Source organism: Gossypium raimondii, chromosome 11 (assembly GCF_025698545.1).
Source record: "Gossypium raimondii isolate GPD5lz chromosome 11, ASM2569854v1, whole genome shotgun sequence".
NCBI classification, from domain to species: domain Eukaryota; kingdom Viridiplantae; phylum Streptophyta; class Magnoliopsida; order Malvales; family Malvaceae; genus Gossypium; species Gossypium raimondii.
This window is the reverse complement of record NC_068575.1, coordinates 48,927,940-48,942,063: the sequence shown is the minus strand read 5'-3', so window position 1 is coordinate 48,942,063 and position 14,124 is coordinate 48,927,940. Positions and strand designations below refer to the sequence as shown.

The 14,124-nt window shown below is 33.3% G+C and overlaps 2 protein-coding genes across 2 annotated transcripts; one reads left to right on the top strand and one right to left on the bottom strand.

Moving 5' to 3' along the window:
- Nucleotides 1-205: 205 nt before the first annotated feature.
- Nucleotides 206-2,099, top strand: LOC105803410 (aspartic proteinase NANA, chloroplast). The gene is made up of 2 exons (XM_012635574.2): nucleotides 206-864; nucleotides 1,101-2,099. The coding sequence occupies exons 1-2, from the start codon at nucleotides 287-289 to the stop codon at nucleotides 1,924-1,926; spliced, it is 1,404 nt and encodes a 467-aa protein (XP_012491028.1). The 5' UTR covers nucleotides 206-286; the 3' UTR covers nucleotides 1,927-2,099.
- A 6,868-nt stretch (nucleotides 2,100-8,967) lies between these two features.
- LOC105803413 (nuclear transcription factor Y subunit B-3) lies at nucleotides 8,968-10,456 on the bottom strand. Its single transcript, XM_012635580.2, has one exon. It carries the CDS (start codon nucleotides 9,940-9,942, stop codon nucleotides 9,286-9,288), a length of 657 nt encoding a protein of 218 aa, XP_012491034.1. The 5' UTR covers nucleotides 9,943-10,456; the 3' UTR covers nucleotides 8,968-9,285.
- Nucleotides 10,457-14,124: the final 3,668 nt, after the last annotated feature.

Sequence of the window (14,124 nt, the reverse complement as noted above, 5' to 3'; positions counted from 1 at the left end):
TCATGTAGTTGTAAATATTTTAATAAAATTTTTGTTTATTAAATTTGAAAGAAAAAGTTAAATTACAAATATAATTCTCTGTTTTTATAAAAATAGAGTTGGAAGAAAGAGTCAAATCAAAGAGAGTAAATAGGAGTTGGGTGGAAAGAAAATGAGGGAGATGCAAACAAGTGTATGGAGCGAGGGGGATGCATATCATGTTTAAAAGCTCAAGGCGAGGGTGAAACAATTCAATCATACTTGCACCGGCATTTGGTTTTTCTCCTTCTCAGCCTTCAAATAAAGGATGGAGAGGAACATATCCCTGGTTTCCCTGTTATGCTTCATTATTTTCAATGGGTGTTTGGTGTTTGAGGCGGATGCTGTGAAAAGCCAACGCAGCGAAAAGCTCAAGCTGATTCACAGGCATTCACCTGAGCTAGGACACAATCCTGGAACGACCCTTGGACCCCCAAAAAATTCAGAGGAACGATTAAAACAGCTGGTGCAGAGCGACAAGGCTAGACTTCATGCCATTAAACGGAGGCTAGGCGTAGTGGGGAAGGCGAACGATTGGGTGGAGTTCCCATTCCGATCGGCGGCAGATATGGGGATCGGGCAATACTTTGTTTCCTTGAGGATGGGGACCCCTGCCAAGACCTTTACTCTGCTGGTGGATACGGGTAGCTGTCTTACGTGGTTTAAATGCAAATATATGTGCGTTGATTGTTCCTCAGTCGAGGAAGGCCAAAGGTATTTTTACCCTAATCAATCAAGAAGCTTTAAGAGCATTCCATGTTCATCACAAGAGTGCAAGACCATCGACAAAGCAAGTACTCTCGTAACTTGCCCTCATCCAAACGCACCATGCTATTATGATTACAGGTAATTATATATTCATAATCACTTTTTTTTTTTTTTACGAGTCCAATATCATAACAATTGTATTATTTGTTGTTTATTTAAATAAATTAAAAAGCTTAATGATAAATTTAGTCAATTTTGCATGTTTTGTCAAAATGGTTTATTTTTGTTTATTAATCACATTTTATCCCTTTTTGGCTGGCTGGCTGTTTGATATACTAGAGTTAACCTAACCTTGTTACGCTTGTTGTTCATAGTTATTTGGATGGATTAAATGTGGGGGGATCCTACTTCAATGAAACAGTTAAATTCCGATTCAGCAACGGCCAAAAGAAGGGACTAGAAATGACGATGGGGTGCACCGATGGTTTAAACCAAAAGAATAGGTTTAAGACAGTCGATGGGATACTAGCATTAGGACTCAATCCGTTGTCTTTTGCTGTGAAAGCAGCACATGAGTTCGGGGGAAAGTTTTCCTTCTGCTTGGAGAATCATTGGATCATAAAATCGGAGAGCAGCTACCTCGTCTTTGGTGCAGAAGATCAAGTGCCAAACATGCAATTCACAGATCTGTTAACCGAAGAATCAAAAATGACCTCACTTTATCCTATAAAGGTCACCGGTATCTCAGTTAATGGCACGATGCTGGATATTCCATCATATGTATGGGATATGACTGACAGAGGAGCCGGTGGGATGATTGTGGACTCAGGTACTACCGTAACGCATCTGGTGGAACAGGCGTTCGAAAAAGTCATTGCTGCTTTCGAACCTTCTTTAAGCATGTATAACAAGACGAAAGGGAATTTGGATTATTGCTTCAATGCTCCACCAGATGGAGAGTTTGATGAGACGCGCGTTCCCCGAGTGGCCCTCCATTTCGAGGGGGGAGCTAAGCTCGAGCCGGCGGTCAACGGTTATATCTTCGACGATTCTAAAGGAGTGAAATGCCTAGGGTTTACTAGGTTAGCTTGGCCTCAAATGAACATAATGGGCAACCTCTTAATGCAAAATCATTTGTGGGAATTCGATCTCGCAAACAAAAAGGTGGGTTTCGCTCGTAGCAAGTGCATGTTGGATTAATCCACCATTAAATTAAACCTCTACTATAGGCATGGAGTACTGTAATTGAATTTCCAAGTTTTCATGTCAACAGCTTTTCAATAATATAACATATTACATAATGTGTGATGCATTATAGCTAGTTTTATATTTTCTAGCCAAATAACACAATAATACATTCATTATTTTCTTTACATTCCTTTTTCCTCATTATATACTATAGTTATTACTCTATATACTAATGCCTTTCATTCAACCCAGAAACATTTCATATTACCTACGCAACAGGAAATAACATTATTTACAATACTCACCATCAGGGACTTCATTCTTAGTTTTGGAGCCTCAAATTAGATTTTCAAATTTCTTAAAGGGATTACATAGAAATTCAGAATTTATACTTATGCATATTATTAAACTCATTGAAATAGATAACTTGCTTGCTCGGTAGATTATTTTAGTTTTTTATTTAAATACAATAATTTTAAATATTACAAATACTAATTTATTTTTAATATTATAATATTATATATAATATATAATAAGATACACAAGCAACATGTGATACATAAATCACAGGCAATGTAACAATTTTTGTTATACGTGCTATATGTATCAATTTTAAACAAAATCTAATATTATAAATTTAATATACACAACCAACTTGTGTGATATGTAGAGCACAGATAATTTAACAAAATATCATACTCGTGCTCTATGTATCATTTAAGTAATATTCTACAAAATGTAAGTGCTCATTTAGATATCTACAAAATATTTAAATTTACTTATAATATCAATTATAAAATTAAATTTATAAAATATTTTAATTGATAAATACAATAAAACCGAGTAAAAACTAATATATATATATATATATATATATAATATCCATACTTTTATCTTATTATTACATATTTATCTTATCTTTTATCTTTCTTTTGAGATCAACTGCTTTGACAAGAAATCACGACATATAAACAATATGTGTGAATTAGAATCCAACTTTAACCGTGTAAAATCACATTTTCATAATTAATATTTAACCAAACATTAACTATATCTATTATATCCTTGAAGAATATTGATTTTCAACTTAACCGTTTAGTAAACTCTTTTAACACAATGTCTAAAATTATCCATATAGTCTCTTCCCGACTTATAAATAGGAGGATGATGCAATTCAACACACTTAAGCCCATGTCCTCCTGCATTGACAGCAATACCCATACCAATTGAGCTAATACCCAATCAGTAGGGGCAGAGCCAAAGGGGACTGGTAGAGGGCCCGACCCCCTAAAATTGAAAATTTCACCTTTAGTCTTTTTATAATTTTAATATATGATAAATTTACACTTTAATTACAAAAATAAGAAAAATTAATTTAATTCTTTAAAAATTACAAATACATAAATTATTAAAGTCGTAAAATTTCACTTTTATTATCATAAAAATATAAACTTAAATTCGCTCCTAAAAGAATTTCTCCTATCAATCAGCGAGGCTTAGCAAAAGTCAATATATCACATTTTCATTTTCATAAATATTGTAAAACATCTTTCTTGATCTAAAAATGAGATGTTTTTCATTTAATGAGAACTACAATTTCTTCCTTTATCCAACCTATTTAAATGATAAAGTATTAGTTTTTTCCCCTACTATGTGCATATTGGTTTGTTAACCTTATAAGTAAATTTTAAAATATTTTTATAATTATTTAAAATTTAAAATGGTTTAAATGTATTTAAAAGAAATTTTCATATTTAAAATAGTTGTTTTAAATTCTTTTTACTTTCAGATTTTGAAAAAAGTTTAAGTTTGACTGAAAAATTAAAAGGAAAATAAGATAAGTTGTTTCATAAATAAGAATTTTAGTTAATAATACTTATTTTAGTGAGTAAGATTTTAAAAATTCAACAATGTATTAGTGTTAACTGTAATTATGATATTATAATTATGAAGAATAGATTACCAATGTAATTGTTAAGGATTTTTAAATTTGGGGTAATTATAAGTGTTGGAGTGTTTTTCTCATATGTCATTGAGGTATTTATATATGCTTATATTGTTACTATTACATCGGTCTATCATTTCCTTTTGGTCTTGGGGCTTCCGGTACTGACATTCTCTGCCTCTGGTGCTGATATTCTCTGCATGCTCTTTAGCTTGTTGGATGCATGTCTGCGTAGCACACGGTCCTTTCTGATCATGGGGTTGGCATCCTCAGCAAGTTCCGTACCCGTTGGTCACGAGTATGGATTACTTGTAAGGCTCGCAATCCTTTTTGCGAACACCGTTCGCGACCCCATCCTGCGAGATGTGTCTACAAACTCTTCTTGCGAGTTGTCTTGGCGAATACGCCTCTTCCGAGTCGAGTCCATCTAGAACAAGGGTCAGAGACCCGAATCCTTCTAGGACATTTGGGTTGGCGATTACAGGTATATAATAATAAGGATAAATTATTTAGTTATGATCTAATTTATAGGGTGCTTTTATTTTAATCTTTCAAAAAATATTTCAATTTAGCCATTGGTGTTAGAAAAATTTATTATTTTACTCATTCAAGTTTTAAATATTTAATTGCTTTAGAGAAAATAAAAAAGAAAAACCTCAATTTTAAATATATATTTTTTGGCTAAATTTTCTTTAAATCTGAATCTTCAACATCTTGCAACCTCCATTATCCTCTCCATGCCCAACACCTTTTTCCGCTCTCATTGCATTACCCACGTGACATTTCCTTACATTGCCTACCTGAAATACAAGAGAGCATACCATGGCACAACCAGAACTTTTCTTCATCATTTGAACAAAGATTTAAAGAGAAAAGACCAGTCAACATTTGTCTTTAATCTATGGCCACTCCTCTTTTTCTCATAAACTCTCTATTCTCCAAATCTTTCCCTTCATTTCCCTCCTCAACCATTAAAACCAGGCCTCTATGTTCTACCATGGTAATCCCCATAACAAGATTCCTCTTTTCCCTTTTGATTACCTTTTCTTTTATCCCTTATTGAATTTGCTTTTTTTAATGGTTTTGTTAGATGAGAGGAAGTTTCTGAAACTAAAGAGGCAGCAAATGTGGATACAAAGAAGAAAACTATATTTGTAGGTAGAGCAACGGGTAGTACTGGGAAAAGGGATTTCAGTCAAAGCTGGGGTTCATGATTAGGGGAAAGCTAAAACTTTGCTTTCTAACGATAACCTATCTCTTGTTTAAATTTATTAATGAATTGAACGTGTTCTAACTTGGATACATCGAAAGTTCAATGGCTTGCTATAAATGGTAATGTTTTGTTTTTTTTTTTCAATAAAGAAATGGAAATTTACTAAAGAATCAAAAGTTCTCTAGCTTGGATGATCTTTGTTGCTTGAGAGAAATTTGGGTTTTTATAGCTATGTTATTCGGCTTCCAAACTCATCTCTAACGTGTATTCGATAATATGATCTTTTGAGAATCTACGAAATACATGGAAATTTGGGATTTCCTTACATAAAATGTCACTTGGGTGGTGCAATGTGTTGGTCAGTGGTATGTGGAAAGGGGAAGGAGGTGCTAGGCATGGAGAGGACAATGGAGATTGGAAGATGTTGAATGTGGGTTTTAATTGGTGGATGCAAAAGTTTGACTCAAATTTAAAGAAATTTTGACCAAAAATCTATTTAAATGCCTCTTTTCTTTTTCTTAACTGTCGTTAATAGATTAAAGCTTGAATGACATGATAAATTTCTTTAACGATGGTGTCCAAATTGAAAGGAAATTTTTTGTGACCAAAATAAAAATGTTTTAAAAGTTAGATGATCAACTAGATAATTTATCTTAATTATAAATTTTATATAAAAATATAATAATTAAGGATTTTAGTGATGCCGTCGTAAACTAACTAAAAATTCAATTAAGCTAAGTGCACTTATCAATTAATAGTATAGTTACAGTGAGTAAAGATATCATTCCCACGAAGACTAAAAGTACTAGTAATTACCATCTTTCTATTATTTAATCGATAAATTCAAGTGATTGATTAAAAACTAAAATTAACTAAATTAATTAACTACAACGTGACAAAGAACAAATCAGGAAAATAATCGAATAATAACCAAGAAGCGAAACAATACCCAGGAAAGAAGTCACCTAGACTTCATCTGTCACTATCAATCTAAATTACGCAATTCCTTTACTTAGTGTCTTGATCTGTAGAAGTCCCTAAATTATGTTAATATTTCTCTTAAAGAATAAAAGCAACTGGCTCTAGGTTGATTAATTGAAATTTCTTTCTAATTAAAACCCCTATTATCGTTTTAACTCGATCTATGGAACCCCCTATTAGATTTGACTCTAATCCAGTAGATTTATGTCGTCTTATTTCTAGAATTGAATGCAACTCCATTCAATTACGCTAGATTTACTATTAAAAATGCTCTATTCCTCCTTTGATTTAAGCAAATCAAACATGAATCAATAGTTTAGAAATATTAAACCAATAATTAAGAACACATAATTGAAAAGAAGATCTAAGTCTTTCTTGCGTAAAATAAAAATCAAAATTGTAATTGAGGGTCATGATTGAACATGAAAAAGCATACAATTGAATTCATATGAAAATAAATGCTTAAATAATTATATGATAGGTTAATTATTATTTATGTTATGAATGAATTAAATTGATTGATATATGGCAATTAGTAAATTGAACTAAATTGCATTATTAGCTAAATCGATGTTATGTTTGTTAACCTTTATATAGGTTAGCTAATTACATCCAAATAAAACTTTAAAGTATAATGAAATTCTAGGTAATCCAAACAATAAGTAGTTTTAAACTAAATTTTCTTGTTTAACTAAGAAATATAAAACTCCTAAATAACTTAAAATACTTAAAAATATATCCAAAATTCATAATAAATAAATAATAAATAAAATAAAACCGAATAAATAAAATATTGAGCTCGTATATAATAATTAAGCCTAAAAATCGAACCCAATATGATTTAAAGTCGAATTAAAAGCTTAAAACTCGTGATTTCCGTAATAATCCCGTCTAGAAATTTTGCTCACACAATCTTCACTAAAATGTTTATAACTTAAGCTCCCAAACTCAAAATTGAGTGATTCAAAGTGTGTTTCAAATATAAGATGTAGATCTTCGTACTCAATGGGACATATCAACCTAGAAATGCCTAGATCCTGTCCGAAAAGCCATTGCAAGTTGACCGATTTTCCAAACTTGAAAATTGACAGTTCGGTGAATGGAATTTAATAAAAGCCTTTACTTTTTGAATTTAAAAATTTAGGTCCATTTTTTAACACTATTATAATTCTTCTATTAAATTTTTTGGTGTGGCATTTTGAAATTAAAAAGCAATACTAACTTGGTATTTATGTAATAAAAAAAATGACATTATAATGGATCTAAATTTAATAGAGAATTTTAATAGTGTTAACAATTCTTAAAAACTCACATCATAATTTTACTCAAAATATAGTATTTAGACTAACTAATGATATTATAAGAATTGAAGGGAAATTATGTCAAAAATTAAATTATAGAGATTAAATTTCAAATTTAAATGAAATATAAAGATCAAAATTGAAATTTAACCATTTTTATATAATCTCAAGAAAATAAGAGATTACAAGTGTCATCATCTTCTCCTATCAAAAATAGAAAAAAGGAAGAGAAAAAGGATAGTTGTTACGTAAGGAAGGCCATAAAGCCTTTCTTTTATGGTCCATTCGGGTTGATGTCTCTCTCTAGATCGATATTTCGATTGATTTTTTATTTAATTAGTCAGTTTGGTCTGATTTAAACAATTGTGATTGTAAGTCTTTAAACTTCATACATTTAGAATTTTAATCTTTCTATTTTTATTAATAAAATTGTAAAAATATTAAATTAATTAATAATATTATAAAAATATAAAGACCGAATTAAATTTAAAAAGTTTTGGGTGATTATATTCAAAATTAAAAATGAAAATGAACTAATTTTATAAAAGAAAAGAAAAGAAAAAGAAATATGAAGAGAGTGTAGCACATGTGGGTATGAAAACAGTTGTTTGAAGATTCTTTTATATATATATTTAAATGAATTCATATCATAAATTGAACTATTTCAGTAAACTAATTATTATCTATATTTATTGGAGTATTTTATGTCAAATTTAATTTTCAAAAACATGTGTAAGACACGTGGCAAACCATGGAGCAATGAGTTGTTTTCCATCAAACAAATGTAAAATGAATTTTTTTAGAATTAAGACAAAATGGGAAGATTAAATTTATTTGATTAAGGGTAATGAACGAAAGTATGATTTTAAAAAGTAAATTATACTCAAGGATACTGTTTTAGCCAAAAATAAATAAGGTATTGTATGTGGCTCTTGTCCCGAAAAAACTAAAAAAATTCAGTTGGGAGGTGGAGCTATAAAGTGGGCAACTAACTATGATGTGTGGAATAGAGTGGAGTTGGTGCTCCTCATGTTGCCCCCCCCCCCCCCCACTTCACTTTCATTTCCTCTCCAAAACCCACTTGCCACATGAATCAATCTTTTCTTCAAATATGGTTTAAGATTTTAAAACCAAACAAAACTGCATGAGAATGTTTGAGCTGAAACCCTATATGGTAACAAATGGAGCAAAGCTGGAAAAAGGCTTCCCTTTTACAACATCATCTATATTCAATACCTGACATAAACCCATAGTTACCAAGGGTTTTTTTTCTTTTTTTTTGACCCTCATGCAGCAATTGAAACAAGCACAAAATCAGCTTTTACATTCTATTTGAAATTCGGAGGATTGAGGCATGCATCTGATGATATCTAAAATTGGAGGCATCTAAAAATGGAATAGTGAAAAGAGGAGGTCTCCCCTCCCCTCCCCTATATTGTATTGAGATGAGGATGACCCAACCCACCCAGTCCCACAGGTGGCAAAACACATTTCCACCTTTTTTTCTAAAACAAACATGCCCATCCAAACTTTCCTTTTCCTTTAACATTGAGACACTGCTTCTCCAAACTCTCTGCTCTATCTAATATTCCCCGTCAATTCAACACATAAACTAATAACAAAAGAGACGGCAGAAAATGAATTAAAGTTTTCATCTGCAGTAGTTGCACACAAGGTTTTTTCCCCCCCATTAAATTAGAATACTACTAATTCTCTTTTATCATTGAAGGTTACAACTTTTTTTTTTACTATGCATCATCTTCTTCTTTCTTCTTGCCGACAATCACATATCCCACAAAATAGAGACCTAAGAAATCGAGTTAATGCTTAACAAGTAAAATTTAAATACCCCAATCAACAATTAATTAACATCAACAATTTTCTTCTTAAACCATGCTCCATACCCCCTACCAAACCATCTACCTTACTTTCTACCTTGACCTGACAGCAGCTCCACCTCTTGCTTCATCATTGGCGGCGGCAACGCCTGTGCCACCACGTTTCTCCATGCTAATCTGATGATGATACCCACCGGAGCCGTAAACGTGACCTTGATGATGACCCATCATCATCATCCCTCCGTACATCCCTCCTCCATTGAACCCACCACCACCACCACCACCCGGACCTACTCCACCTCCACCTCCACTCCCTCCGCCACCGCTGCCACTTGCCCCGCCGGAGGAACCACCACTGGCGCCATCTTTTTCTCCCCTTCCCATGGAGCTCTTCTCGCCTTCCATTTCCCTGTACTTCTGCAAATAAATCTTCAAGGGCTCCACGTACTCCTCGAAACCAAGCGTCGTCATGGCCCAAAGCAGATCATCCCCGTTAATGGTCTTCCGCTTTTCGCGCTGACACTTGTCGGAAGCTTCTCCCGTGATGAAACTGATGAACTCGGAGACGCATTCCTGGACCGTTTCTTTAGCGTCTTTGGAGATCTTAGCGTTTGCCGGCAACGCCTTTTTCATGATCCTGCTTACGTTTGCGATCGGCAAGAACCTGTCTTGCTCACGCGCTGACGTTTCGCTGTGAGCGTTTCCTCCGCTGTTGTTATGCCCCCCCGATTCATTGTCTGATTCAGCCATCCCCAAAGAAAAAAGAACAAAAAAGGAAAAAAAAATCCCGGACAAGTTTTCTATGAGCTAGCGGAGAATTTGGGGGGTTCGGTGAGGGTAGAACTGGGATATCACGATGATCGTTGTCGCTGGTCGGAAAGGAAGAACGGGTTCCGAAGAATGAGGAAAGGAGTGTCGGACGCAGAGAGAGAGAGAGAGAGAGAGAGGTTGTTTGGGTCCGTTGGATAGATGGGATAATAATGCATCGGGGATGACACGTGGTTGGTTTTGGACCGTTTGTTTATCGATAAGAGTGGACTCATGAAGTGGAATTTCGGTCGTTGGATTTCCTGTGGGCCCTGGAGATCTGAACGGCTTGAAAACGAACCACGTGGTGGAGGAAAATGGGAGAGTGCGTTTTTACTTTTTAGGAGCACGAGAGAATCTTTAGGCGGCTGCTGCGGCTCAGCGATTTTTGGCTTGGCTGAGGTGAGCTGAATCGAGCTGGCAATGCCAACTCATCATCCTTTGTCTTGGTACACGTGGCAAAACATGAGCCTTTGATGTTGCATGCGTCTGATTGCGGAGCTTTCCAAATTGTTAGTACCCGATTCTCCGATATGCCATTGCCCATTGCCCATTGCCCTGTGAAGTCTTCCATCTTTTTACCCTCTAAATATATACTCTTATCTGTGTACCTTTCGGATGCTTTTTTTTTTTTTACTTTCACATATATCCATTTAATTATTTTGACTTCATACTTTAATCTATTTGACTTCAACTTACTTTTTAAAAATTAAATCAACTTAAGTTTGGGTATTTGAAATTAATTTTCTGGGAATGCAATACGCTTTTTCTTTGATTAATTTTCGGATTTAAAATAATTATTAGCTAAAATAAATTTTTAAAATAATTCAAATGTGAATTTGTCATGTTTTTCAAAAATAATGTAAATTTTGCTTAACTATAATTCTAATAATATTATATTAACCTTAACTTATATGGAGTAGTGATTTAAAGTTATTATCAAACACTCGTTTAGCATGAGTTCAAATCGCATAACCCTCATCTCCGTCTCTAATATTATATTTTATTTATATAAAATAAACATATTGTGTTGGATTTAAAATGAATAATATATACATAAAATTTAATTAAAATGATTAATTTTTTATATTTTTCATGATTTATTTTCTAGGTTTGATTAATTCTTATTTTGAAAGTATTAAAGTTTTAATTATATATTACAAATAATATTCGAGCAAGCCAGAATTATTTTAGTAGATTTGTATATTCATGTGATTTTCAATTCATTCTATTTTATATAGGTTGGGAGTGATAAAATGTAACCAAAATTATTTACATTTCATGCTATATGTCATATTTATTTTAGTGATTTAATTGTTATATTTATATTATTATTACGTTATTTTTGTGACCTGCTTTTTAAAACTCCTATTGTGTGAATACCATGTATTAATTCATCCCTTTTTTTGGCTTATGGATTAATATCAAATGCAGTGATAAAACTTTCACAAAGGATGACAAAATTTTATCTTTTTACTTTCAATATCCTTTCCCAAGGAATTTTTTGGTTTATGACCTCAAAATTTGGTAATGGAATTAAATCTCCATGTTAATGTATTTTAAAAAGTATATTATATCTACAGGGTTTGGGCTTTGGATTCCTTACCCCGCATTAAATGTGAATGTGCTAAGTGGATATTAATCGATTTAAATTTTAAAATTCAAAATTTATCAAGATTTTAGACAACATGAACTAAACCCATAATTTATGCATAGTACAAGCCCTACTTGCATAACTTGACACTTTACTATTTAGGTCAATATTGATATTTCAAAATTTTAAAAATACAGGGATTAAATTTGACTTGCTAGAGTAAAATGAATAAATTTGTAATTTACACGTAGTACAAAATTAATAGCAACATTTGACTTTTATAATTATTATTTGTATTTTCACACTACTAAATCCACATAGGAGGACTAAAAGTTTCTTCCACAACTTATGAAATGTTGAAACTTTCTCGTGCTCCATCTTGTGTTACGGGGCTAAAACTTAAGTCTAGTAAATCTTGCGGTCTTAGGTGATTTTTTTTGTTTCAAATTTGCCTGAATCAACCTAATTCTCAAAAAGTAAGAATTCTCCCGAAAATTCTCTAAGGCACTGAAAGTAAAGTGGAAGCAACTAAAAAACGAAGGAGCAACGAAAAAACTTAAAAAGTCACAAAAAAGCAATGCACACCAAGTGTTTGCGTAAATAAACTCAAATATATTCTAACTCATAATGGAACAATGATAGGATTACAAATGAGGAGGAAGACTTCTATTTATAGTTGAGCTCCTCCATATCCAATGGTCATGGGCGAAGCCAGAAAAAAAATTTAGGGGGGACAAATGAAATTTTAATTTTTTTATAGTCTATATCTTTATAATTTTTAAAGGATTAAATCAAATTTTAATAATTTTAAGGGGGGCCAAAGTACAATTTTACCTTTACTAATTTAAAATTTTTTAAAAAATTTAAGGGCTTAAATAAAAATTTTACATTTTAGGAGGGACGGAGCCCTGCTAGGCCCCCTTAAATCCACTTCTGCCATCGGTACAAATTAAATTAAATTAACGACTGAGATAATACCAATATACAATACGAGAGTTCTAAGATATTTAAACTTTCGATCAAACTTTACTGGTTACAACAGGATCCTTAACTGGACCATTCCTCACCTTAGAAATGACAGGCCTCTTCGATAAGTCCCTAATCATAATACCCTTTGCCCCAGGCTTTCTAGATGAACAACTATTTTGACCTGATCCCTTACCAATACTAAACTTGAGCCCTACCACCTCTTTCCCTTTTGATTGAGCCTACTTTAACTGTGCCCGTTTCGACTGGCTACACTTTTTATCCATTTCAAACACGCTTACAACAACTATTAAGTCGCTACTATCCTTTGGCATAAGACCATCATCCTAATCATTTTGTTCAGCTATAAGATTGAAACGTGATCCCGTATTCCGTGGATGTTGAGGTAGACCCTCATCCAAAGGCTTCTTCGACTTTCTCTTAAATTTTTTAGCAACTACCATCCATGATCCAAAACCCTCCCCTTTTGCCCTTTTATCAAGGTCTGTCGTCACTGGTTGTTGTTCATGACTTGTACCACCATGACCTCGATCATCGACATCATCTCCTATGTCCCTCGTACTTTTACCAGTCTTTGGACAAAAATCTTGCAAGCGCCCAAACAAGTCACATTCAAAACAAACATTTGGTAGACTCTCATATTCAACTCGTTGTAGTCTCCCCTCAATCCAAATCTTGGAAACTAGAGGCTGTTTGAGATCAATACTGATTGCCATATTTGCAAAACGACCCCTCGACCCATTTTCTGTGTTATCATCAACCTTAATAACTTGTCCAATAATGTTTCCTTTAGTTTTCAACAAATTCTTTTTGTACATGGCATCCGAGAACCCTGGAAGTTGAATTTATACAACCATTTGATACAAAAAATCTACTGTGATGTTGTGAAAAAGGTGGACCAAGGCTGCACAGTTAAGTATTGTCTATATATCATCCATGGACCTTGCAAGAGCGCCATACTGTAGTCTGTCTGAGTCTGAAATTTGACTATGTAATAGTGGCTCTCTAAATCCATTAGTTGGAATGCTCGTTTAGACCTCCAGAGGCTATAAAGTTTGGTACAAAGTGCATTAAAATCAATTCTATGGCCTAGCAACTTAATGACAACCAATTTCGAAATGCTCTTGTGGATCAACGTATGCACCCTTTCCGAAAACCGAATATCAGGAACACCATCAACGAGTTGTGTAATCACATTACCATCTTTAAGATCAAAACCATCATCTTCATAGGTCTCAGATCCCTCCTTACCTGATTTCCCATCAAGGAGCATTGCCTTAAAAGTCATCTGGCCTATCCTATCTTCCTCCATCGCCATCGTATTCCCATACCAGTCTCTCCCAAGTCATCGCGTTGGGAGGAGACGCCACGACTTGTAGAGAATTCCATAACCCTGCTTATTGTTGAACAAAACACACAATAGGTATTTATATAAATTGAATAAGACATGAAAGGTGAACACACAATTTTTAATTGCCTAGCAACTTAAGACGTATTAAATTTACTTAAAAGCTAACACTGAAAATAAATCTGAGAATTAAGTA

Coding starts and splice junctions, on each gene's coding strand:
- LOC105803410 (XM_012635574.2), top strand. CDS start 287: ATGGAGAGGAACATATCCCTGGTTTCCCTGTTATGCTTCATTATTTTC. Junction 865..1,100: donor CCATGCTATTATGATTACAG/GTAATTATATAT, acceptor TGTTGTTCATAG/TTATTTGGATGGATTAAATG.
- LOC105803413 (XM_012635580.2), bottom strand. CDS start 9,942: ATGGCTGAATCAGACAATGAATCGGGGGGGCATAACAACAGCGGAGGA.